The following is a 25,422-nucleotide window of genomic DNA, read 5'->3' on the forward strand; positions in this document are numbered from 1 at the left end:
GTGGGTGGACAAGTATGTGGACAGCAGGTGGACTGGTCTGAGGTCAGCGAGTGGAGAGGTATGCGGGGAGCAGGTGGACAGATGTACAGGCAGCGAGCGGAGAGATGAGATCAGCAGGTGAGAGGTGTGCGGGCAGCAGGTGGACAGGTGTGCGGACAGCAGGTAGACACATGAGGTCAGTGGGTGGACAGGTGTGCGGGCAGCGGGCAGACAGGTGTGTGGGCAGTGGGTGGACAGGTGGGAGGTCAGCGGGTGAACAAGTGTGCAGGCAATGGGTGGACAGGTGTGAGGTCAGCGGGTAGACAGGTGTGCGGGCAGGCCCCTACCATCTCCAGGAGGCTGTGCAGCTCCAGGGACTTGCTCAGCAGCTCTCTCCTCCTGCTGATCTCGGCGGCAAAGTGGTCGCAGAGGTGCTGAAGCTCCTGGCACTTTGGCTGAATGGAGTCCACGGCGTAGTGCTTGTTCTCAATGAGCTGCTGGCCCTCGAGGGACAGAGCTCGGGCCCTGTCCACAGCCGCCTGCAAGACACAGCCACCCAAAGAAAGGTCAGCACAGCTCGCTTTGGCCCAACCCCGAGGGATTCCTGTCCCAAAGCTGGGGCTACCAAATCCTGGAGCCACCTTAGGGCCAAGGCCCCGGGTGGCCTGGCCTTGAGGAGCACTGTTCTTGCAAATCAGTTGATACTTTACAGTGCATGGCAGAGGAGCTACGGACTACAGGGCACGTGCCTGGGGTGTGTGTGGGCCCGGGGAGGGGAGGGGGAGGCGCCTGCCTGTGACACACCTTGGCAGCCCTGGGGACCTCTGCTCAGGTGGCTGACAGCAGGGGGTACAGGGCCCTCTGGTGATGGCTTGGCACTGGCCCTCCACCCACAAACCCCTCTCACACTGGACTTCGCCTCGAAGCTGTCCAGGTCCTTCACCAGGTGGTGCACATGTGCCAGGCTGTTGCCAACGTCGGTGAAGGTGGCTATCTTCTGGGACACTGTGTCCAAGGCAGCTTTGACCTGCAGTGGAGGAAGGGCATCTCAGAACCTCCATGCCTGGCACAGGACACCCGGGCCAAGCGCAGAGGAGGCAGCCTGCAAAGGGAGGAGGCACTGGGGGTCACACTGGGCCGAGAACCCAGGCACGGGCCCGGCCTCAGACCCCTGACGCCCACTCTTCTCTGTCCAGCCTGCCATTGTGCTGGAAGGACGTGGTGGGCTACACCCAGGGCCGGCCCATCCCCGCTGTTGGGGGCAGCAGAGGGCTCACTTCCTCTGGGATGGCAAAATCTCTCATGTCTCATAGTTCTGGTACCCAAAGGAAGACAAGTTTTCATCGTATAGATGTTGTGCTCAAAGTGAAATTATGCCAACATAGCCCTAAAGGCATGCAGAAGAATTAGATACAGATGCACGTCGTAGGCACTCAGTAATTGATGCCGTCCATCTGGGAAGTATGGACTGGTATGCAGGACAACCACTGAAAGAGCCGCACAAGACCAAACTCCAACACCACAGACGAAATTCCAGAAAATGTCTAGGCGACCATAGGAAAGCAGGAAAAAGGAAACAAAAAAAGCAGAAACATCACAAACAGAAAATACAAAACCAGGAGACCATCTTAATCCCTCATGGACCTGTAAGTGCTCTGACTGTGAGCCACGGAATCCACCAGTAATCCCTGGCCATGAGCCACAGAATCTACCAGCACTCTGACTGTGAGCCATGGAATCTACCCAGTGATCTGACTGTGAGCCACAGAATCCACCAGTGCTCTGACTGTGAGCCATGGAATCCACCCAGTGCTCTGACTGTGAGCCATGGAATCCACCCAGTGCTCTGACTGTGAGCCACGGAATCCACCCAGTGCTCTGACTGTGAGCCATGGAATCCACCCAGTGCTCTGACTGTGAGCCATGGAATCCACCCAGTGAAGGACAGCATTGCAGAGAGGACTGGAGAGCAGCGTGGCCAGCTGAGTGCACCTCATTCAAGCAATAGTGCCCGCAGGTGGAAGGCAATGGATGAGAACACAGCCACTGGCTGGAGAGCAGGAGGGGCTGGGTGAACACTGAGGAAGACTCCGTAACACTGGGGGTCACAGAGACAAGCAGGGACACCATGTGACGGGGATCCTGTGTGTGTGCCCAACAGAGCTTGGAGGCATGCACCCTGAACCAGGCGAGGTGGGGAGAGAGAGACCAGCACACCTACACTTTGACTTAGGGTCTCTGTGACTATAGACCAATTACAGCCAAGATTCAGAGCTCAGTACCAGAACCCAGCCCAGTGTGATGGTGTTTTCAGAGGGCATCATACACAGCAGAGTACCCTCTATCCCAGACCTGGGGAAATGTTCCCAGTCAGAATGCATCCTGGGGCATGAGATGAACCTCTGATTCAGAAATGAAACATGAGAACTGTATTTGTTCTCTGGTCACAGTGACTCCAGCCTGAAGTCAGGAATAGAAAGGTAACAAGAAAAATCTGTGGACACTTGGAAACCACACACATTACCAATCAAGAGGAAGTTCAGGGAAAATGAATTAAATGAAAATACAAATATCAAAATTTTGATGATGCAGCTAAAGGAGTCGCATGAGGAAAATTCATAGCATTCCATATATGTGTGTGTGTATGCATGTGTGTATATATATATATATATATATATATATTTATATTATTAAAAAAGAAGAATTTTCTTAAGTAAATAATGTAAGCTCTGCCTCAAGAACCCAGGAAAACACTAAAACAAATCCAGAACAATAGAGATAAAACCAGAAGGCAATCAAATTGAAAACAGACAGTGATGAGACAATCAACAAAGCAGAGTTGTTTCTCTGAAAAGAGGGGCAGTGATGGACCTCCAACCACAGAAGAGGAAGAGGGAAGTGGCGAATCACCAGTGTCCACAGTGGAACCAGGACTGTGACCGCAGAGCCTGCTGGGGAGAGAAAGGTGAAAGCTGGATCAGAAGGGAGTCTGGACACAGGACTCCCACGGCTTAGACAGAGGGGACCGGCTCTTCAAGTCACACTGCCACCTCTTGCTCTGTGTGAAACAGGTAATTCCAGCAGCCCTAGAACTGATGGAGATGCTGAATTTGTACTTTAAAAAGCCCCCCAGGACCAGGTGGATTTCCTGGAGTATCCTACCAAGCATTTGAAGAGGAAGCAGAACCACAGCATGCAACTTCCAGAAAGTGGGCACAGGGAACATCACTCATTTACTTTATGAAGCTAACATCACCAAAACCAGAAAAGGAAAGAAAACTACAGGCCAGCGTCCCTCCCTGAACACAGATGCAAAGACTGCTAACAAACCATTATCAAGTAGAATCGAGCAAGTTATTAAAATAACTAAACACCACCATGACCGAGTTATTTCAGAGACACACAGCTGGTCCAGACTGTGAGCACCAATCTGTATCACCTGCCACATCAGCAAATCCAAACAGAAAAACCACAGTTATGCCAATCAATGCAGAAAAGGCATTTGCTGGAAATAAACGGCCTCTTAGGCTTTTAGAATCTCCCAGAGAAACAGGACTGGAGAAAAACTGAGGTTGATTAAAAAATAACACCTACCAAAACCCTGCAGCAGGGCTGGAGGGGTGGCTCAATAGTAGAGTGCCTGCCCAGCAAATAGGAGGCCCTGAATTCAAACACCAGTACTGCCAAACAAACAAACAAATCCTTGTCGCACCCCTGCTGCCTGGTGGCCAGAGGCCTGAGCTCTCCCCTGAGAGGGGAAAACTGAGGATGCCCACCTGCCAGCACCTTGTTCAAATGGTGCAGCTGTCGCCAGGGTAATAAGGGAGAAGAGAAATAAATGGGAAGCCTATGGCCAAAGGGGAGAAGTCAGCCCTTTTGTGCAGGGCTTGATCATCAGTGTGTAAAACCCCAACAGAATACTAGGATAAACATGTTCAGTAAGGTTACAGAAGGCAGCATGAATATACAGGCATTAACTTATTTCTACATTTAGCAATGGATACATGGACACTAAAGTTACAAATACACCACTTCAATTTCTTTTTTAAAAACAGGATACTTAGCCTGGCATCAGTGGCTCACATCTACAATCCTAGCTATTCAGGAGGCTGAGATCTGAGGATCCAGATTTGAAGCCAGCCCAGGCAGAAAAGTCTGCAAGACTCATCTCTAAATAGCAAAAAGCTAGAAATGGAGTGGCTCAAATGGTAAAGGTCCAGCCTTGTACAAAACAAAGCCAGGTCAGAGTGTGAGATCCTGAGTTCAAGTCCAAGGCCCAGCACATACACAAAAAAAATGGGATAAAGTAAATCAAACGCGACCTGCTGTAATCATCCACTGAAAACTACACAACACTGATTAAATAAATGTGTGGTGATGTATACAGGTGCTAGTCATGCCATGTGAACTGGCAAACGTGTGGAGACCTGCACGGTGCTGGTCATGCCACAAGGACCGGCAAACATGTGATTCCATCTGCTCAGCGACCATCCACACGGACACATGAACCAAATGTTCCCAGCAGCCCTGACCATGGTGTCCAGGGGACCCCGGAAAGACGCCAGTATGGTTCAGTGGGCAGATGGTTGGGGAGGATCTGCTGCACCACAGTACCACCCTGCTGTAAGAAGGAGGGAAGCACAGCTACCCCCTGCCACCAGTGACCAATGCTGAGAGCCAGTCCCGCCGCTCACACGCTGTGCCCCACACACAGTGTTCTCAAAATGGCAGGAGGAAGTGACAGTGATCTCCAAGAGCTGAGCGGCTGGCTGCTAAGGGCACCCAGCGGTCCTGGTGGGGTGGACGTCCTATCCACAGCCACGACGGCAGACATGGTGTGGTGGCTGCTCTGTGGTTAGTGACCACCGTGGACCGGGGGACCCGGGGTCAGTCCTTACTCATGTGCGGGTATCTGTGCTTGTCTGCGAGTTTCACCAAAGGGCGACCTGCTCCCAGCAGCCTTCCTCGGTCCCTGGCCACCCCCATGCTGGCATTTTGATGTGTGCCACACATAGCATGGTGCACGGCCCCACATCCTCCACCCCTGCACCCCCCACTCACCTCCCGGAAACCCTGTTCAAAATGCCGCAGCTGCAGGCACTGCTCCAGCTTCTGCTGATGCTTGGCCCAGAACTCGTCGAAGGCAGCCTCGGTGTCATTCAGCTGTGCCAGGAGCCTGGGAGAGTCAGCAGTGAGTGGACAGCACCTGGGCGGGTCAGGCCCCCACAGACAGCGCCTGCCAGCACCTGGATGGGGCAGGGCCCCCGGACAGCATCTCCTAGCACCTGGGTGGGGCAGGGCTCAGCTCCACCAGCCCCCTAAGGACCCTATGCTTGGGGTGTGCAGGTGGGACCCATGGACCCTGGGATATGAAGGACAGGCACTTCTGACAAAACCCAGCCCTGTCCTCGCTTCCTGTCATGGGTAGAGCAGCCTCCATTCCTTCCTGAAGGTCGGCCGGGGCAAGCCCAGGCTCCTGTTCACAGCCCTGGGTCAGGGCAGAGCTGCGGCTGCCACGGGGAGGCCTGGAGTCATGCTGGCCAGCACCGCCTCACCCCTGCCGCTCTGTTTACCCAGTGCCAGCACGGCTCCCAGACACCTCCACCCCCGGCACCCCACAGGCTGGGCTTGGGCGGGCTCCTTGTGGCAGACGAGGAAGACTTAGGGCCCTGGCCAGGTCCCCACCACAGAGCGGGCAGACCTTCTCCTCGTGGGCCAGGGTGGGCACCACTTAACCAAATGCCTGCTCTGTGCCCCTGGCACACACACCCCGCCCCCATGCTCCTGGGACAGCACGCCTGCCTTGTGTGTGGCCAGGCAGGAGAAGTCCATCAAACAGCCAGGCAAGCAGGCCTGGCCAGCCACCGAGCCACTGGGCAAGGCTCCGCCTAGGCGCCATGAGCCTGTCCCCTTGTGTGGGAGCAGGGACAGTGCCCACCTGTCCTGGAGGGTGAGGGTAGGACACCCCCAAGTTCCGGGCACCTGCTGACCCTAAGTGTGCAATGCTTTGTCCTATGCTCTGTAGTGAGGGCGGAGACTCAAGAGAGACTGGTACCAGCTCCACCTGTACAACCACAGTCCAACCTGCACCCCCAAACCAGGCTGGAGCCACAGGCTCCTGACTGCTTTCCTGCTCACAAAGGTACTCGGCCTGCAGAAGCTCCACGGCCTGCAGTGTCTTTCCATCCCCACCCGGCCGGACACCTCAGCCTGGAGGCTGTGCGCCGGGGACCCTGCTCTGCACTCAGAGGAGCCACCATGGTGCCCCTGCTGCACTGGCTGCCACTCCCTTGCCTGAGAGCCTCTGGGGTGCATGGGCAGCAGGACCGGGCCTCACCTCTGCACTGTGGCCTGGCTGTCCAGCTGGTCCTGGTTCACGCTGAGCACCGTGCTCTCGGCCAGCGGCTCCCTGAGGCTCGCCAGGATGTTATTCCCTTCCTTCAGCGCCAGCTGCAGGTCCTCCTGCGGAGACAACGCAGCCTTGCACCTCAGCCCGCGGCGGGTGGCCCGCAGCGGCTCCCAGTCCAGGCTCCCAGTGGTCTGGCGTGCCCGGATGCATTGTGCGTGATGGGTGCAAAACCATCTCTCCATCATGAGCCTGCTTGCACTTAGACGTCTGTCTAAGCAGCTGTCAGGTGCTCGCTCCTGGTGGTGGGGCAGAGCTAGGGTTACCGTCACCTGGGGCACAGGATTAGGTAAAAAGGAAACCAGAAACCAGCTCTTCTCCTGCCCACCTGCAGCCAGCCTTGCCTCATGGGGGCGGGGGGGGCACTGGCAGAGGCTGGGCACGGTCCTCAGAGGCCTGGCCAGTGCCAGCCATCTGGTGGACACCCCCTCTTCAAAGCCAGCCACGTTGCTGACCAGCAATGCGAGCGACTCGGCCTGTACCGGGGAAAGTGAGCATGAGAGGATTAAACAGGAAGTTCAGCCTCGCCTGTCATGATCACTGGCGAGAGAACCTGGCCCCAAAATGACAGCCGCCTACACCACAGCTGCCAGGGCGCCACCCGGTCTCAGGGTGAGCCACGCTGCGCCGCCCTGGCTCAATGCAGGCCCCGAGGTCTCAGAGCCGCTCTGCACCGGGGCCGTACTAGCCACCCGCAGATATGAACTGTGTTTTACGGGGTTCAGAGCTGGCTCTCACGGTGTGAGAAGGCAGATCTGAAATGCCCACGTCCCCAGGCTGGTCCAACACTGTGCTCAGTTGCCGGTCCCTCCCGCCCCACCCCACCCCCGTCTGGCACCGGCAGGTGGGGTCCAGCTGTACCCCCAGGAACCGGCACTTACTTTCGCTTTGCCCTTCTTCTCCGTGTGGGCACGCAGCACTGCCCCGGTCGACTGCACATCATTGGGCAGCTCAGTCTCGGCCAGCTCGGTCCCGAAGGTCTGCAGCATCTGCGCCGTCCGCTTCACCATGAGGGCGAAGCTTTCGATGGCCTTGGGAAGAGCAGAGCCGGGTCAGAGACTGCTCACCCCACCGCCGCCGCCACCACCCTGAAAGCCTCCACCACCGCGACAGTCCTCAGAAAGGGGAGCCACAAGCAAGGCAGCACATACGCGTGCAGGGAGCACCAGCAGGGCAGCACACACACGTGTGCAAGGAAATGCCTTCTTATGACCGTGGACTCACACCTCGTCAGGAATGTACCATCAGATTTACAAATCTCCCCAGCATGGGAGTCATTCTGTCTGTCTGTCTGTCTGCTGTGTCCCTCCTTGTTAAGGAAGTGCCGGACTGAACAACACAGTTTTGTCTCCAAGGACAAGACAAAGCCACGCCCAAACTTATGACTATTTCTTCCGGCTATTTCTTTACACTGACTAAGGTCTATTGAGACCATCGCCTCATCGTGGGGAGGAAACTCCAGCGAATCGAGCAAGCTTTCCGAGCAGGCAATGGCCTGCTGGACTAACCATGCCCCAGCCAGGGCACAGCACAGAGACCCAGGCACTCACCGTGCGGTGGCACAGCCACCTGGAGTGGCAGTAGGACAGGGTCCCCCCGAGGTCCTCGGTCAGCTGGGACTTATCGATGTAGCCATGCAGCTCTGGTACTGAGCTTAGCATTATGACCTGAGGGGACAGGACCGGCATCAGCAGGACGGGGGAGTGGGAAGGCTGTGTCCTGAAGGACTGGACACCAAGGGACGGTGGATGGCATGGCTGGTGACACCACTGTGGCCCTGGCCCTCCGGGCTGGCTGACCCCAGGACTGGCTTATTCTCTCCACAACCCGGCTCTCTCATTGGTACACTGGGCACACGTGGTAGCACAAGCCTCATCAGGCATAGCTGAGGGCCGATGCTGGCCCGAGGGCACACAGGGAAGCCAGGGCAGAGAGCCTGGCCAGCAGGGATGCCCCAGTGGGTACATGCACCCCTCTCAGGAGGGGAGCTCTGATGCAAAATGCACGGCGCGACCTGGGCAGAAGACAGCGCTGTCACAGCCCCTGCAGGGAATGGTGCATCCTCCTCACAGGAAGTCGCTCTTAGCAGCCACAAAGCCAGGCCCCTGTGTTTGTTGCAACCAGCACTTCCTGAAAGGTGTACTCAGGACCCATCGGGGCAGGGCCACGCCAGCTCCTCCCACACTGCACCTTCTCGGCTCTGCATTTCTCCTGCCCTTTGTGAAGCCAGGATGCCACTGAGCTTTAGGGGAAGTATGGACGACTTTGAAAGCTATCAGGTCCTGAGGGCCCGAGGCCAGGCCCGTGCTACTTGATAGCAGACATGTATTATTGAGCGCTGTGTTAGAGCAGGGATTCCCACAAGGACAACTCTGCCTGAGAGACGTCTGCTGGCGCCTGGAGACAAGCTGTCTGTGGCTCCGGGGAAGGCTCCCGTGGCTTTTCCACGTGGGTGGCCACACAGCAAGGAATCACTCAGCAGTACCTGTAAGCAGGCTGATGCTGAGAGCCAGAGTGGAGCATGCTGTCCGCTCTAACAAATGTTAGATTACCAGGCAAAGGTGGCTCATGCCTGTCATCGTAGCTACTCAGGAGGCTGAGATCTGAGGATGATGATTTGAAGCCAGCCTGGGCAGGAGAGTCCATCTCCAATTAACCAGCAGAAAGCCAGAAGTAGAGCAGCGGCTCAAATGCTTTGAGCAATAGAAACTCGGGGACAGTGACCTAGCCCTGAATTCAAGCCCCAGGACTGACACAAGCACAGACACAAAAGCCAGATTCTCACTGAAACTTGGAACAGTCATAGGGCTGATTCCACTTCTTGTTCATCAAATAAAATAATATGTGCTAAGCACCAGTGGCTCACACCTGTAATCCTAGCTACTCAGGAGGCTGAGATCTGAGGATGGCGGTTGAAAGCCAGCCCAAGCTGGAAAGTCCGTGAGACTCTAATCTCCAATTAACCACTCAGAAAACCAGAAGTGGTGCTGTGGCTCAAGTGGTAGGGCGCTTGCCTCCAGCTAAAGAGCTGAGGGACAGCCCCCAGGTCCAGAGTTCAAGCCCCATGACTGACAATAATAATAATTATTATTATTATAATTATAAGGGGTTGGGAAGGTGGCTCAGTGGTAGAGCGCTTGCCTTGCATGCATGAGGCCCTGGGTTCCATTCCTCAGCACCACATAAGCAAAAAGAAAAAAGCTGGAAGTGGCGCTATGGCTCAAGTGGTAGAGCGCTAGCCTTGAGCTGAAGAGCTGAGGGACAGCGTCCAGGCCCAGAGATCAGGCCCCATGACCGAACCCCCCCCCCCCAAAATAATAAAATTGCAAGCTTCCAGAGGTTTTGGGCTGAGCAATCCAGGCAAGTGGTCACTTCCCTCGGTGCCCCATGCCTCAGTGTCAGCTGCCGGGGCTACACACGTGCCCCCTGGCTGTTCTCCCCAGCACCGAGGCTGCACACCACATCTGAGAAAGACACTGACACCGTTTAACAGCATGTTCTTCTGTAATTCTAGAATGACCTGATGTGCTCAGAGAGGGCCTCAGCTTATTTGGGCAGGGGACGGCAGCGTGGGAGGGGGTAGCAGCAGCTTTGTGAAGGTCAGAGGCTGTGGCCAGATTCTGAGAGCAGCCATAGCCTGGAGGGTGGCGGTTGCTTCCAGAAGTTTTGATTTCCAGAAGCCATCTGGGTAGCATGGGTGGTAATTCCAAGGGGCCGGGTGTGGTCCCTGTTCCCCTCCTCTTCATGAGGAGGAAATGAACTCATGGTAGTTTGCCCTGAGTCCAGGAGAGCTGTCACACAGGCTAAAAGGTCAGGCTATGCGGTCTCTGGATTGTGTAGGCTTCCAAGACTTTAAAAAGCCTCCGATTTTAAAGCACACAGAGCTAAGCTACACAGGCAGGGACGGGCTGCCCTGTGCTGGCTGAAGTCACAAGGAGGAGTTAGGGCTCTCTGGGCTGTTCCAGGCCCCTGTCCATCCATGACCAGGGATGGCCGGGGGCTCCCTCCATGGCCTGGGGCTGCCCACGCCCTCCTCCCACACCTTCCTTTTTTTGTGGGGCTCTGGCAAGGCCGAGGCTTGGAGCAAAAATGCCCTGTGACTCTAGAGCTGCCCCATAGGGCCCAGCCCTGGGCCACCACGCAGCCTGGGGTGAGGCGGGGTGGGGAGGTGGGGCACGGAGCCGTGAGGAGGCTCATCCTCCCACGAGGCCTGGGGGTTTGCTCTGTGGCGGAGGCACGGGGATTACTTAGAGAATTCCGATAGTCACAGTGGGCCAAAAATGCAGTCAGGTTCAGTCCCGCTGCTGGCGAGGTAGGAGGCACACTCACCGGAACCTTCATCTTAAAGTCATCTCTATTGAACTTGAAGGCGATGTCTGACAGAGTCCTCTGGAAAAATCCCGTGGGCCGGAGAACTAGGACCAGCTGCAGGTTTGCTGGGAATGCTGCCTGTGAGAAAGAAGAGCCCGTGGCACACACATCCCAGCCTGAGGATGCAGAGCTGCACTGCTGCACTGCCGCGCTGCTGCCCCGCTGCTTTGTAAAAAGCTGTCATGGGTTGGAAGACAACCCTTATTTGGAGGGGTGTCTTCTCTTGGGTCAGTAACCAGGCACATGAGGTCATGGGGCGGACCCTGGCCCTGACCCAGGGCAGGCTGTACCAGAAGGAAGCCTGGATGCACACATGCACTTGAAAGCATGTGTGTGAAGCCAGGCATACACAGGGGGCTGTTTCCACAAGCAGAGCAATACCCCAGGTTCTTGGCCATCAGCCTCCAAAGCCCTCTGCTCCCAAGAACTCGCAGGAGAACGGATTTTTTTGCTGCTTAAGCCACCATGTCTGGGGTACTCTGACACTAACAGGCTTGCGAAACAACCGCAAAAAAGCTAAACAGCCATATCTGTGGTGTCTGAAACAGAAAAGCAAGCCAAGCCGCCCGCAGCGCCACTCTTAGCCCTTGAATAGCCACACGCGCGTTTGGTCACTGCTCAACCTACTTAGAAGGGGTGTGACCCTAGTTACCTGACTCCTATATGCCTCAGTTTCTCCATCTTCAAAATGGAGACCAAGCTGAACCTGTGTTCCCCCTGTCTGAAAAAGGAGTGTCTCCAGGCATGCTTGGTGTCTAGTGTGGACCTGGGGCAGCCCCACAGGGTGGTACTCATGGGGCTGCTCCAAAGCCCAGCCACACTCAGCTGGTGGGGTCCAGGGAGACCCAGACTCAGAGACAGACCTGAGTCTGACTTCTGTATCATCAGGTGAAAAGCTCTTAAATAGGAGAGGCAGGACAGTGGCCGAGCCCTGACGCCAGATCAGATGTGACAGCTAAGGGCCAAGCAGGCATGTGACTGGTAGCCGGCTGCTCTCAGGGCAGTGGATGCTAACCTGCAGCTGACCTGAATCCTAGGCAGAGGACACAGACCTGCAGCTGACCTGTGGCTGACCCGCTCTCAGGGCAGTGGACCTGCAGTTGACTGCCAGGAAGACGGCTGACCCATCCGCAACTCAAGCCAACTCAAGGGCAGTAGACGGTGGCCTGGCCTGGATGGATGACCTCCCACCAGGGCAGTGGACACTGGCTTTGCTCTAGAAGGGGACAGTGCTGCATCAGTGCCCATAAGACCCTCAACATGGCATGGGCAGTGGTGCTGGGTGGGGCTTTTCCTGGTTAGGGAAGGAGAGAGCTGGGAGCTATCCTGGCCTCTCTAGGCAGGCTACGTCCTCCAGCTCATCTGCTCCATCCACAGACCCAGAGGCTGTGCTGAAGTGACCCAGGGACCCCTAGACCCCAGAGAGAGACCCAGCCCACACTCACGCCTATCTCTACCTGCAGGGATACCCACGTCTATGACCAGGATGCCCTGGGGGAGAACAGGAGGAAGTGCCACCAGTGACCACACCTGTGCTGGTAGCTAGTGCACCTGGTGCCCAGTGCCCACGATGCCCGGTGCCCACGATGCCCAGCACACACAATGCCCGATGCACATGATGCTAGTGTACCCACTGTCCAGTGTACCACTGTCCAGTGTACCCTGTCCGGTGTACCTGCTGTCCAGTGTACTGCTGTCCAGTGTGCCACTGTCCGGTGTACTGCTGTCCAGTGTACCTGCTGCTCAATGTACCCTCTGTCCAGCGTACCTGCTGTCCAGTGTACCTGCTGTCCAGTGTACCCTGCTGTCCAGTGTAACACTGTCCAGTGTACCGCTGTTTAGTGTACCCTCTGTCCAGTGTACCCTCTGTCTAGTGCACCTCTGTCCAGTGTACCCTCTGTCTGGTGTACCCATTGTCTGGTGTACCCTCTGTCCAGTGTACCCTCTGTCCGATGTACCACTGTCTGGTGTACCCTCTGTCCAGTGTACCGCTGTCCAGTGTACCCTCTGTCTGGTGTACTGCTGTCCAGTGTACCCTCTGTCCAGTGTACCCTCTGTCCGATGTACAACTGTCTGGTGTACCCTCTGTCTAGTGCACCTCTGTCCAGTGTACCCTCTGTCTGGTGTACCCGTTGTCCAGTGTACCCTCTCTCCAGTGTACCCTCTGTCCAATCTACCACTGTCTGGTGTACCCTCTGTCCAGTGTACCGCTGTCCAGTGTACCCTCTGTCTGGTGTACTGCTGTCCAGTGTACCCTCTATCCAGTGTACCCTCTGTCCAGTGTACCACTGTCCAGTGTACCACTGCCCAGTGTACCCTCTGTCCAGTGTACTGCTGTCTGGTATACCCTGTCTGGTATACTGCTGTCCAGTTTATCCTCTGTCCAGTGTACAGCTGTCCGGTGTACCGCTGTCCAGGGTACCCACTGTCCAGTGTATTATTTTCCAGTGTACCGCTGTCTGGTGTACTGCTGTCCAGTGTACTGCTGTCGGGTGTACCCACTGTCTATTGTACCCACCATCCAGTGTACCGCTGTCCAGTGTACTGTTGTCCAGTATACGCACTGTCCAGTGTACCCTCTGTCCAGTGTACCCTCTGTCCAGTATACCCTCTGTCCAGTGTACCACTGTCAAGTGTACCACTGTGCAGTATACCCTCTGTCCAGTGTACCCTCTGTCCAGTATACCCTCTGTCCAGTGTACTGCTGTCCAGTGTACCCGCTGTCCAGTGTACCCTCTGTCCAGTGTACCCCCTGTCCAGTGTACCACTGTCAAGTGTACCACTGTGCAGTATACCCTCTGTCCAGTGTACCCTCTGTCCAGTGTACCCTCTGTCCAGTATACTCTCTGTCCAGTGTACCACTGTCAAGTGTACCACTGTGCAGTGTACCCGCTGACTTGCAGGTGGTGACTCCTCAGTCGGGAGAACGCAGCCTTGCTGAGTCGGAGGCTGAGGACACTCCTACATCGGCCTCTATGACCCTACTGAAGGAAACCGCCCTTCCGGCAGCCTTCCGGGAAGCTGCAGCCCACCCGGCTCTCCTCAGCTCCGACTGGGCTGGCCACAATTTAAAACCCTCCTCAAGCCCCAGTCACTTTTCTTAAGGTTCAAAGCCACACCCACGGGCCTGTCATCTAGTTAATATTTTAACGTTGTCTATTTAATATTAAATACAGCAGCCAGGACCTGACCAGTCACATTTGTCTGAAAGTAGCCAACGGCGAATAAAATTTCATTTGAAAGTTGGAGTCTCAGTGTGAAGACAGAAACCACCTCTGGGTCTGAATGGGAGACGCTGGCCGGCAGTGCCTACGCTGGGTGGGCCCGTTGCAGCTCTCCTGTTGCAGCAAGGAGGCTGAGAAGCATTGTCAGTGGGCCGGCACAGCCACAAGGACACAGGACAAAGCTCCAGGAAGACCCCCAAGGTGTATTTCGCACCCTATGGCCCAGGGGAAGTAGCCATCGCTCTCTCCATTGGAACCACGGGGGAGGAGCAGGCCTGCGGGGCACAGGAGTGTGGCCCTGACACACTGAAAAATGAGGAGAGGCGCCCTCTAGAGGAGAGTCTGGGGATTGGGCCTGGGCCCAGGCTCCCTGAAGGTCAGCTCCCTGTCCTTCTGCGTGTCCCCTCTTCAGGGAGGGCTGTGGTACCACCACCCTGTCCCAGTGGCCTGTGCTCAACAGGACCACTTGGGGTCACTCACTGGCTACCTTCTCTGGCTGGTGCCTATGCCTTGTGCTCTGGGAAAAACCCATTCCCTCTGTCTGGAGCCTGCCCTTTCTGCCCGGCTTCCAGTCTGCGGAGAAGCCTTCCAGAGTTGGCTCCCATGCCACAGCTACCAGTTGCTCTGCCCCTGCTGCCATCTCAGCCTTGGAGCACTGTACCCGGTCCTCAGGCAGGAGACCAGCCGTGGCGTTCACCACAGTGGTGCTCTGCTCACCATGCTCTGCTCTGCTCCAGCCTGTGTCTCCCTGCACTGGCCCCAGAGTAAAGCGGAGTCCGGCCCCAGCCCACAAGACAGTACTTTACATTCGATTTCCTGGAGCTGAAGATTCTAGAGCACAGATGGAATTGGGTGTAGGCTTCTCCATTCAAAATGTGAATGTGAACACAGACAGTAGAACGGGAGAGGTCACAACGCACACACCATGGAGTAGGAGCAGCGGACAACAGGCACTCCGGTGTCCCATGGGGACAGCCCTGCAGGGGCATGCGAGCTCCAAGCCCGCTCCTGGAGGAGGGAGGCACCTCGTTCTCAGCTCCGGGCCTTGTCACCTCCACCTGTGCCCTTGGTTCAGACCAGGCATACACCTCATCCTCCACCCACAGTCAGACCAGGAACGGGCTCTGTTCCTGGCGGCCCACAGGGCTGACTTGGGGAACACTGGGTCTCGGCTCCGCCCATGTTTTACTTTTCTATTCCAAGCCAAGCTGAAGACATCCGTAGAGAAAAGAGCACGAGGCGGGATGTGTGCGGCTAAGAATAGCGGGAATCTTAAGAATTACGTCAGTGCAGCTCACTGAAGACCTGTGTGTCAGGAGGCTGGGGGACCCCCAGACCCTCCCTGGAGACCAGAGGACCCCTATACCTCCCTGGGGACCCGAGAACCCCCAGGCCCTCCCTGGGGGCCAGGGGACCCCCGTTTCTGTGGCTTCCAGGTCCATGCCTTGGGACAGCCTTCCATGGAGGGCATCTGTGTGGGAGTCCTTAGGGCCTGAGCGTGAAGCTGACAAGCCAGGGTGGCTATTTCTTTATACCCCGCCGGGAGCCTCGGGTGTGTACCAAGGAACGGCTGGCCCTCTGAGGGAAATGTGGCTGTCCAGTCCCTTGCGATCACACACAGATGTTCTCTACATTGCACATGAAAATTATCTGGGTTGAAACACTGATGTGTGTGTGTGTGTGTGTGTGTGTGTGTGTGTGTGTGTGTGTGTGTGTGTGTGTATACGTGCACTAGAAGAGACTGACTGGACGGACTGCAGGGCCAGGCATGTGGTCCTGTGGGCAGCGGCCATGTGGTGGCTAGACCTGCCTTTTTTGAGCCTGTCAAGCGCTGGGAGGCGTTCGGATGGATGAGGCCTGGGAGGGCTTGGTGGGGGCTGCGGATGGGGCACGCCCCACAGAACCGCACAGAGGGGCCGGGCCAAGCCCCGCAGGTGGGCTGAGAGCATCAGAGCAGATGTGCAGCCCTTCATTCTCCTTCAGGATGAGACCAGGAGCCTGCAGAGCAGGACCTGAGCCTCCGAGCGGATGGGACCTGAGGATAGCTGGGGTGATGGGGGGCCCCTGAGATGGGGTGTCTGGCGGGCAGAGAACAGTGACGCACCCGCCTCTGCTGTGGATAACGCAACGCTGGGTCCTTGGCAGCTGCAAGGCCGCGGCTGGCAGGCGGGAGAGGGGGTGTGGAGAGCTCAGCTCACAAGAAGCGCGCCATGTAGTTGTGGGTGGGAGGGGAGAGACTTCCGAAAATAAGATTTCTGCCAGCTCCTTCTCGCTCCTCTGAAATGATTACTGCAGGCTAAAAACAGCAGCCCCGGGGGCTTGCCCACCCTGCTGCAGCCCCAGGGCCCAGGGTGCACGGGGGCGGGGGGGGGGTCTCTAAGGAAGGCTCAGGCATCTGCTCGCAAATCTAAAGACAAAGTAGCCCGCACGAATGTGGAAAGGAAAGGGTCGCTTAGAAAGAGCTGTCCAGTAATTTCCATCTCCAGCCTGAAGACTAACACACAGCGTCTGCTCAGAACTTTTATGCTCCATTTAAGAGAAGACACAAATTAGAACAGACTCTTTGAGAGTACCCACATGAGAACACACCATGCACACACACACACACACACACACACACACATGCACTCGTGTGCACACACACATGCACATATGCACACATGGCCAGCAGCTCAGAGCCCTTGTGGGTTCAGGACTCTGCCCATTCTGAGCTGGACCCCAGCTGGCCACCTCCAGGCAATACCTCCCTGCCCAGCAGAAACAGCAGGACACAAACTGCAGGGCCTAGGGGAGAGGAGCTAGCACTCACCACCGCCAGGACTGGGAGGCACTTACGGCTATGCGAAGGACCGACGCCTTCACGGAAGTCCATTTGTCCTGCCTTCGGTCTATGACCAGGATGAATCCGATGCCAGCATCTTGCAAGCTGAAACGAAGAGAAAGGCTGCCGTCAGCTCAGGAAGCCAGGCTTCCACGTTACAGCGCGATCCTGCAAGCCCACGCCATCCCGCACTGCAAATCAGAATGCACGCCAGGGAGGGGCCTCGGCGGACGGCAGCGTGGCCAGGGCCCTGGGCAGCCCCATCGCAAGGCTGCCACGACTCACTCTTGGCTAAAGGAGGGCAGGGATGGGCGTGTTGCTCCTGCTCAGCCTGCCACCAGCCACATCAAGTCCCCGGTCAGGCAGGCCCATCATTCCAGTCACACGGCGGGAGGGGGGAAGGGGGAGTAAGGGAGTGGGGTAGTATATTCCACGATTTCCCTTTCCTTCGTGGTCAGCTGACTAAGCCCTCCGAAACAATCCTAGGACCCACACATCACTCAAGTCCCAGCATCTGTGCTCTCCCTCCCCGTTCAGCTGCATCAAAAAATCGCTTCCGGTGGCATTGCTACAACTTGGGAAGAAAATCCCCAAGGCATCTTCAGGCTCCGGAGCCTCCGTGGGGAATGGGACATGAGCGCTTCTTGGCAGCAGCGACGTTGGTGGCAGAGCCAGGCCAGCATCTCGCCGTTGTGTAACCTCCTCTCCCTCCGCTTCGCAGCTCAGCCCCAGCCTGAGTCACAGGGTGGGAGAGGGAAGTGTGCATCCCGCTGGGGAGTTTCACATCCAAGCCAATCATGTGGTGCCAGCAGCTGCCACCACCAGCCAATCACCATTGGAGGGAGGCGGACCGGCCAGCAGAAGCCCTGGCTCTAAACCTGAGAAAGTGCCCAGGCGAGCCGTTTCTGGGTTAAGGGGAAGTCAGGATTCTACGGACGTCATCATTAATTGTGCAGTCTGTGAGGCTGTGACTTTATAACGAGGATCCTCTGGTTTAACAGCAGGGGCGCTCAGAGCACACTCAACAATGACACGTTACACCACGCACCGGAGAATGGAGGATTTCACGTGTGGACGGTAAGTTGGCTCAAGAATAGCAAACATACTTCCAGGTAAATGCACACATAAATCTGAACTTTTACTCCTAATAGCCTCCTGCCTCCGACTGCTCAGCAGGACTGCAGATCTGCTTTGCCCAGCTGAACTGTTCCGAAGAGAGGTAGACACAGAAGAGTGCTGTCCCCTGCTCTGGGCTGCACTGCAGGAGCCCTGAGCCCAGAGCCTGGAGCCCTGAGGTGCACCAGCCCTTTCTCAGTGGCCCCATGAGGGACTTGGCTACTTTTGTGAGTGACTCCCACCCTGCTGTCTTGGCCTGGGTCACATGGTTCATGGCTCAGTGCAAGGTGGACAAGGCCACCGGATCGCTGCGTCTATGTGGACCGCAAACCCTGTAGAGGCAGAAGCCTCCAAACGCACTCTGCAGCGTCAGACCTGATCTCCAGATACACAGCCTGCAACTGCGACATCCTGGAGCCTCTGGAGACTGCGGCCAGCAGGACCCCGCCCCTCCCTCATGCCCGCCGCCCCCTTCGGAACTCCCCTTCATATGGCACTGAAGGAGATACACCGGGATGCCTTTGGGGGACTTGGTCAGGAAGCCAAGCCCCGTCTCTCCCTATAGTGACAGAGGAGAGGCCCAGAAAGACTGGCTGGCATTATACATGCTTCAGACCAATGGGCCCAGTAGTAAATTTTCAGTACAAAATTTGTGCTCTAGCCAGGTGCCGGTCATCCTAGCTACCCAAGAGGCTAAGATCTGAGGATTGTGGTTCAAAGCCAGCCCAAGCAGTAATGTCTGCTAGACTATTATCACCAATTAACCACCAGCAAACTGGAAGTGGTGCTGTGGCTCAAAGTGGTAGAACACTAGCCTTGAACAAAAAAGCTCAGGGACAGCACCCAGACCCTGAGTTCATGCCCCAAGACCACCACCACCACCACCACCACCAAAAAACTTGTGATCTTGAGAAATGCCCTCAAAGGCCCCCGTGAGGTCTGCTAAAAGCCACTCCACCCCCATGAGGACAGGATGGACGGGCAGACACCCGCTCCCTGCGGGACACAGGCCCTCAGAGGCTGCCCTGCAGGGACACAGCCGAGAACCGCCTCCACTTCCCGCTCTGCACACACTGGAATAACCACGGCACAGCTATGTTCCGCTCCACGGTGAACACCCACGTACGGAGTCAAGGTTCTGTGAGCCGCACAGCCTGGCTGTGATGATGGCGGGTCACAGCCTCACCCCCACTCTGTCTGCATCCCCCACAAAGCTCTTTCCTGCCCACAGGTGCAGACGCGAGGCCCCGGCTGATTAGCCGAAGGAACAGTTTGAAACAAAACCACAGGTGAGGCTCTGGAGCAGGGCAGAGGCACCAGGCAGGTTTAGTCTCTGAAGGGCAGTCTGACAAATCATGCCCTCTTGTGGTGAGCATGCAAAACCACAGGCCATAGGCAGGGTTGGCATCCGGGCGTTATCTCTGATCCCGGGCCCCCAGCCTGCCAGGCATTACTGCCTACTACACAGACAGGGCAGTGTGCAGGCACAGTGCACACAGGGCATGGCTGAGTCCTGAGCAGGTCCCAGGGCTGTGGGGCCATCTTCCTGGGTGCCTGTTTTCTCCTGGGCCTCTGGCTGGCTCTGGGGGGGAGAAGGGCTAGGAATCTCCACACGGGGTGACCATCAGGCAAGAGTCCAAGAGGCGGAGGGAGCAGGATGAAGGCTATTGGAGACCTCTGGGGCACACCAGGCTGGGGAGGGGGGTCTCCTCAGGTGGGAGGGGTGGGGGGAGCAGAACTTACTCATACTGAGCTCTGGGCAGACATCTTCCAGGCTCCCCTCTGCAGGTACTGCCCCAGCCACTGCCAGGATCTCCAATTTGGGGTGTCATGTAGGGGTTAGAGTCCCAGAGTGTGTGTGCATGTGCATGTGCATGCATGTGCTCAGGTATGTGTGTGAATGTGTACATGTGTATGAGCAGTGCGCGCGCATTGTGTTCATGTATGTGAGCGTGTGTGCTTATGCATGTGTATGAGTGAGCGTGTATGCATGTGTTCATGCATGTATGTGTATGAACGTGTGTGAGTGTACATGTGGGTATCCATGCATGTGTGCATGCATACATTTATATATGTGTATGAATGTGAGCGTGCATGTGCACATGTTCATGTATGTATATGGACATGCATGTGGGCAGTCATGCATGTGTACATGTGTGTACATTCATGCTTGTATGTGTATGAGTATGCATGTGAGCATGCATGTGTACATGCATGTGTGTGGAGGGTGCAGAGGTCCTCAGACACCACACAGGCATGAAATACCACCTCATCCCTCCTTGGGGACAAAGGGAGGAGGAAGAGAATTTCCCAGGAGATCAAATGAAACCCTCAGCCTCAGGGCAGGACTGGGCTCAGTTCCCCTCCTCTGTAACTCTAGAGGAGAGCAGGGAATTAAGAGACCTTGCTGCTTGAACTGGCCAGAGAGACACACACCCCGCCAGATATAGCCCTGGCTGTAGGCGGACGGGGAGTAGGTGGATGGGCAGGCAGTGGCTCAGCCGGCCTGGTTCCCTTGACCTCTAGCCGACCACCTCCCCCACCCCCGCCTGGCCAAAGCCCCTCGGAGCAATGTGCTCTGTCCCCTCCTGAGGCTTGACAGGCTCTACCTGCCCAGGTCACAAGACCAGCTGCTCATAAGCTTGGGTGAAGAAACCAACGGACAGGGGATGCCCTGCCTCCCCTGCCTCACCTAGAGGCCACAGCTGCAGAGGCCTGGGGCCAGGCCTGCTCTGTAGCTCTGAAGCCCCAGGTAAAGTTTGCTCTGCCTCACCCAGCAGCTCCTCCAAGGGTTTGCAGAACCTCACCCCAGGGCCTCGGCCCCAGTGACTGCTCTGCATCTGCAAGGTCAAGCTCAAGCTCCAGACGCCCTCTGTTCCTCATCCAGTTCACCCCTGGGGGAGGAGGGGTGCCTAGCCCCCGTGGGATGGCTGGGTAACATGGCAAGCTGGGTGCTGTAACAGGGCTGGGAGGTAAAGGTGCCTGAGCTGCAGCCTCTACATCCTAGGAAGACCTGAGCTGCGACCCCTATCTCCTAAGAAAACCCAAGCTGCGGCCCCTACCTCCTAGGAAAACCCAAGCTGCGGCCCCTACCTCCTAGGAAAACCCGAGCTGTGGTCCCTGCCTCTTGGAAAACCCAAGCTGCGGCCCCTGCATCTTGGGAAAGCCCAGCTGCGGCCCCGACCTCTGAGGGAAATCCCAGCTGTGGCCCCTACCTCCTAGGGTGCCTGAGCCGCTGTCTGTTCCTCCAAGGGTACCCAAGGTGCGGCCTCTACTTCGAGGTACTTCCTCACAACTAAAGGCGATACGCCTTCGGCAGGGCCAGCACCCTGGACAGTCCCTGGTCTTGGCTTTGCATGAAGAATGTGGGGCTGTTGCTGTGGCATGTCACAAACCACGATGGCCACAGAACAACCCTGGTCATGTGTGGACAGAAGCAAGCCAGCTCTGGGAGGAATTTCAACTGCACCGTTCACCAAGGTTAGTAGATATCAGGATGCATGGAGGTGATGGGAGATGATGGAACAATGGATGAGGAGGTGACAGGGGAGGGGAGGTGACACAGGACAAGGAGGTGATGGGGATGAGGAGGAGATGGGGGTGGGGAGGTGAGGGGGGGAGAAACGGGGAGGTGACAGGGGATGGAGTGGAGAGGTCATGGAGGTGGGGAGGTGATGGGGGATGGGGAGGTGATGGGGATGGGGAGGTGATGGGGATGGGGAGGTGATGGGGATGGGGAGGTGATGGGGATGGAGAGGTGATTGGGGTGGGGAGGTGACGGGGGATGGGGAGGTGATGGGGTGGGGTGGTGATGGGGGATGGGGAGGTGATGGGGGTGGAGAGGTGATTGGGGTGGGGAGGTGACAGGGGATGGGGAGCTGATGGGGGTGGGGAGGTGACGGGGGATGGGGAGCTGATGGGGATGGGGAGGTGATGGGGATGGGGAGGTGATGGGGGATGCTGAGGTGATGAGGATGGGGAGGTGATGGGGGATGGGGAGGTGACGGGGGATGCGGAGGTGACGGGGGGGGTACGCGGAGGTGACACAGGATGAGGTGGCTTCAGAAGGATGTGACTTCGGCAGGCACAGGATGGAATCTCATGCGAAGGGGTCACCACGGTGCTGGGCCCTGGGGCCCCCAGATCGCATGGAGGGTCTCGAGTGCTCAGGAGCACTGGACTCTGAGTAGAAAACTGGTGCAGGTAGCTGAGGTCAAGTCTATGATGACCTGGGGGAGGCACAGCCAGTAAAGCCAGCGGTGACGAGAGATCTCTGCCCAGCTGCGCATTTCACGCGGCCCTGGCGGGAGTGCCGCTAGCACACAGCAAAGGAGGGAACGGACAGCCCGGACCCAGCTCCGCCAAGGACCGCCTGTCCCCACCCAGGACTGCGGAAGCCCAGCTAGTCCAGCGCCGGCCCTCACCATAGCCATGCTCAGCCAGGTGTGGTCCACGGGGCCCCTGCAGCAGGAGGTGCACAGTGGGGCATCCTGCATCCTCAGAAAGAGCCAGGTACGCAGCTGAAGGACTTGGTGAACTGCTGCTGGACAGAAAGCAACCTGAACCTCAGGGATGCTGTGGTCCCCTGCACCTTGGGGAGGGGGGAGACCTGATGTCCCCCAGCCCTCAGCTCCTGCAGAAGGAGGCAGGACACAGCGTAGAACTTTCTGTTTCAGCGTGGGCCTAGCAAGAGGCCTGGCACACACACTGCTGCTCACTTAACACTCTTGGCCCTTACACATACAAGGTCACGGATGATTCCGCTAGAAATGCACAGCCAGGGTGAAGCGTACCCCCCAGGGCTGAGCCAGACAAATGGTCAGACAGGCTCCCAAATCCTCCGACCACGCCCCCTGCCTGACGGAGTGTTGCCACCCCCCGAAGCCCGCACGCGGCTTCCTCGACGCCCCCAAAGCCTGCATGTGGCTTCCTCGACACAGCGAGCACACGCAGCCATGGCCACAGCAGCTCTGGGCTTCTCGGCACGTACCTGGGGATGCTGGTGAGGTAGGTCATGACATTCTGGAACTCCTTGTCCGGGATCTCGCTGAAGGCTGGATAGTCAGGGAACGTGATGACCGGGCTGCCGTCCTGGCCCCGCCCACCTGGGGAGACATGACGGAAACTCAGCAGGGTCTCCTGCCCAGCCACAATGGCGGTACCCTGTCAATGAAACTAAGGCTGGCTCACACAGTTCTGTATTTTCTTGTGTGTGTGTGTGTGTGTGTGTGTGTGTGTGTGTGTGTGTGTGTGTGTGTGTGTGTGTGTGTGTGTGTGTGAGAGAGTGCATACGTGCACACACATACACACACATACACAAGTACTGGGGCTTGAACTCAGCCTGGGCACTGTCCCTTAGCTTCCTCACTCAAGACTGGCATTCTACCACTAGAGCCACAGATCCATTTCTGGCTTTTCTAGTAGTTTTGTAGAGATAAGAGTCTCATGGACTTTCCTGCCCAGGCTGGCTTCAAACAAGTGATTCTCAGATCTCAGCTTCCTGAGTAGCTAGGATTATAGACAGGAGTCATTGGCACCTGACTTGTATTATCTATGAAAAAAACTGCACATGTACAGAAGGAATATTTAGTGACCCTCAAACAGGACATCTGTCCCCCAACTCTTAATCCCAGTCAGGGCCACAGGCTAGAAGTGTCCCTTCTGAGTAGCCATGCTCTGCCTATTGCCTCAGAGGCTCTTGGCCTTCCGGCCCTGTCCTGACTGAAGAAGTGTTCCTTGTGGCGCTGAGCAGAGCTGTCTTCGGTTCTCAACCATCCTTCGTCATCTTGAATTCTTGCTGCTCAAAAGAAAGGTCAGGTCCCTGCTGCACAGACTGAAAGCTTTGTCCATTGTCCGATCTGTCCCAGTTAACAGCCCTTTGGGGATTGGACCTGCCGTGGCTCAGCTTCATGTGGCGCTAGGAGACAACTTTTCATTCATGAAGGGCAGGAGGACGGTACCCGAAGAGGCCAGCAAGCCTGGGGAAGGGGGGGTGGCCACGCCTGCCCTTTGCTTTCTGACAGGACTCACTGGGAATGCGGTACAGCCGGCTCCATGTCCACTGGGTTCCTGTGTGGGCGGCAAGCTGACCACAGGCTACAGCTGCTCCCATAGCAATTCCAAGGTGTGTGAGTCCCCGCCTCCCCACACCGGCAGTCAGGCCACGGAGGAGCCCATGTGGCCTGGACCCTGTCTCTCCCTGCCACGGAATGCGCCAGGGGAACGCGCCACGGGAACACACTCTTCTCCACCTGCTGCAACGGCATAGCTATGCGAGTGTGACTGTGTGGCTTTCTGACGTGGTGTGGGAATGGGAAGGGCTTGCTCTGCTCACACCGAGTGCAATGCCCAATGAGCACGTCCCCTGCAAGCACAGGATCCATCCTGTGGGAACGTTCTAGAGCACAGCTGCTCCCCGGGCTACCCTGCCACCAACTAAGTGCCATCATGGCCACAGCAAGGCCTTTGCCCTGGTTCTAGGCTGCTCCGGGGGACCCGGAACCAGACCACATGGGTGGTGCCGGAGCCTCCGATGTGACGCTGGGCGGGCAGGCTGGCCCCAGATGACGGGTGCACCTGGGCCTCTCTGAGGCCCCAGGGCCTGGCTGACTCCACCTGGCTGACTCTGAGCGGCCCCAATGGGTCTTGCCTTGTGAGGCGCATGGGCTGAAGCAACTGCTGTGACTTCCAGAGAGGTGCTGGCTCCAGGTGCTGGAGGCAGGGAGGAGGCCTTAGGGCTCTCAGGACACCAGTGGCTTCACATTTGGAAAGAACTGCAGTTCAACTACTCAGAACCTTACTATCATGTGGGAAAGAGCCGAGCAGGAAGCCAAGCAGATAAGGCTGTGGACACTGGCAGGTGTTGAGAGAAGCGTGGGCAGCGGCCTCATGCAGGGTAGAGGCCCAGGAACCCCCAGGGGGGAGGTGGCCCACTCCACAGGCCGAGAGTGGGCTCATCAGGGCCTCCTTGGCCTCCCAGAGTCACCACCTCTAGGCTGGTGTGAGGCCTGGCCCCGCCCAGATCGGAAGGGCCCAGCTCTTGAACTGATAGCACTGCCGTTGGTCCAGGTGCTGGGGGTGGCAGGGACGCTGCCTCGAGGGCCAGGTGAGGTGAAAATGAAAGGCAGAAGCCTGCACCAGTAAGCACTGAGATGCTTCATCTTAGGCCTCTCAAACCCCAGGGCGCCCTCTGGAGGGCAGCAGCATAAAGCAGTAGATAGGCACTCTGGCATGGATAGCACTCTGGCATGGATGGACACCCTGGCATGGACGGGCTGTGGAGCAGTGAGGGACACCAGCTCAGGATCTGAGCAGCCAGAGGAGGAATCCACTGTGCGACTTGGTGTCTGGAGTCTGTTGTGCAGGGAGAGCCTGTCCTGCAGGACTAGCTGATCTGGTCAGGCCCACTGAGGAAAGCTGTGACTGACCTGAACCTTGATCTCTTCTGACAAGGACCTTGACGCTCCAGGCTGGTGTTTCCTGAACGCCAGGGAGAGATGCATACA

The 25,422-nt window shown here is 57.0% G+C and overlaps 1 protein-coding gene across 5 annotated transcripts in view; it reads right to left on the reverse strand.

Annotated features, from left to right (window-relative positions):
* Positions 1-25,422, reverse strand: part of Mcf2l (MCF.2 cell line derived transforming sequence like) — an 87,597-nt gene that overhangs the window by 21,754 nt on the left and 40,421 nt on the right. For all 5 annotated transcript variants that reach the window (XM_070002589.1, XM_070002588.1, XM_070002591.1 and 2 more), the window contains exons 3-11: positions 22,908-23,022; positions 16,816-16,906; positions 10,715-10,834; positions 7,936-8,052; positions 7,267-7,416; positions 6,317-6,441; positions 5,041-5,155; positions 887-1,006; positions 327-518 (exon numbers count right to left, since the gene is read on the reverse strand). In XM_070002589.1, the coding sequence (XP_069858690.1) occupies positions 327-518; positions 887-1,006; positions 5,041-5,155; positions 6,317-6,441; positions 7,267-7,416; positions 7,936-8,052; positions 10,715-10,834; positions 16,816-16,906; positions 22,908-23,022 (1,145 nt within the window). The remainder of the gene's footprint in view (positions 1-326; positions 519-886; positions 1,007-5,040; positions 5,156-6,316; positions 6,442-7,266; positions 7,417-7,935; positions 8,053-10,714; positions 10,835-16,815; positions 16,907-22,907; positions 23,023-25,422) is intronic.

This window comes from Dipodomys merriami, unplaced genomic scaffold (genome assembly GCF_024711535.1).
Source record: "Dipodomys merriami isolate MVZ:Mamm:240054 unplaced genomic scaffold, mDipMer1.0.p SCAF_6, whole genome shotgun sequence".
Taxonomy (NCBI): domain Eukaryota; kingdom Metazoa; phylum Chordata; class Mammalia; order Rodentia; family Heteromyidae; genus Dipodomys; species Dipodomys merriami.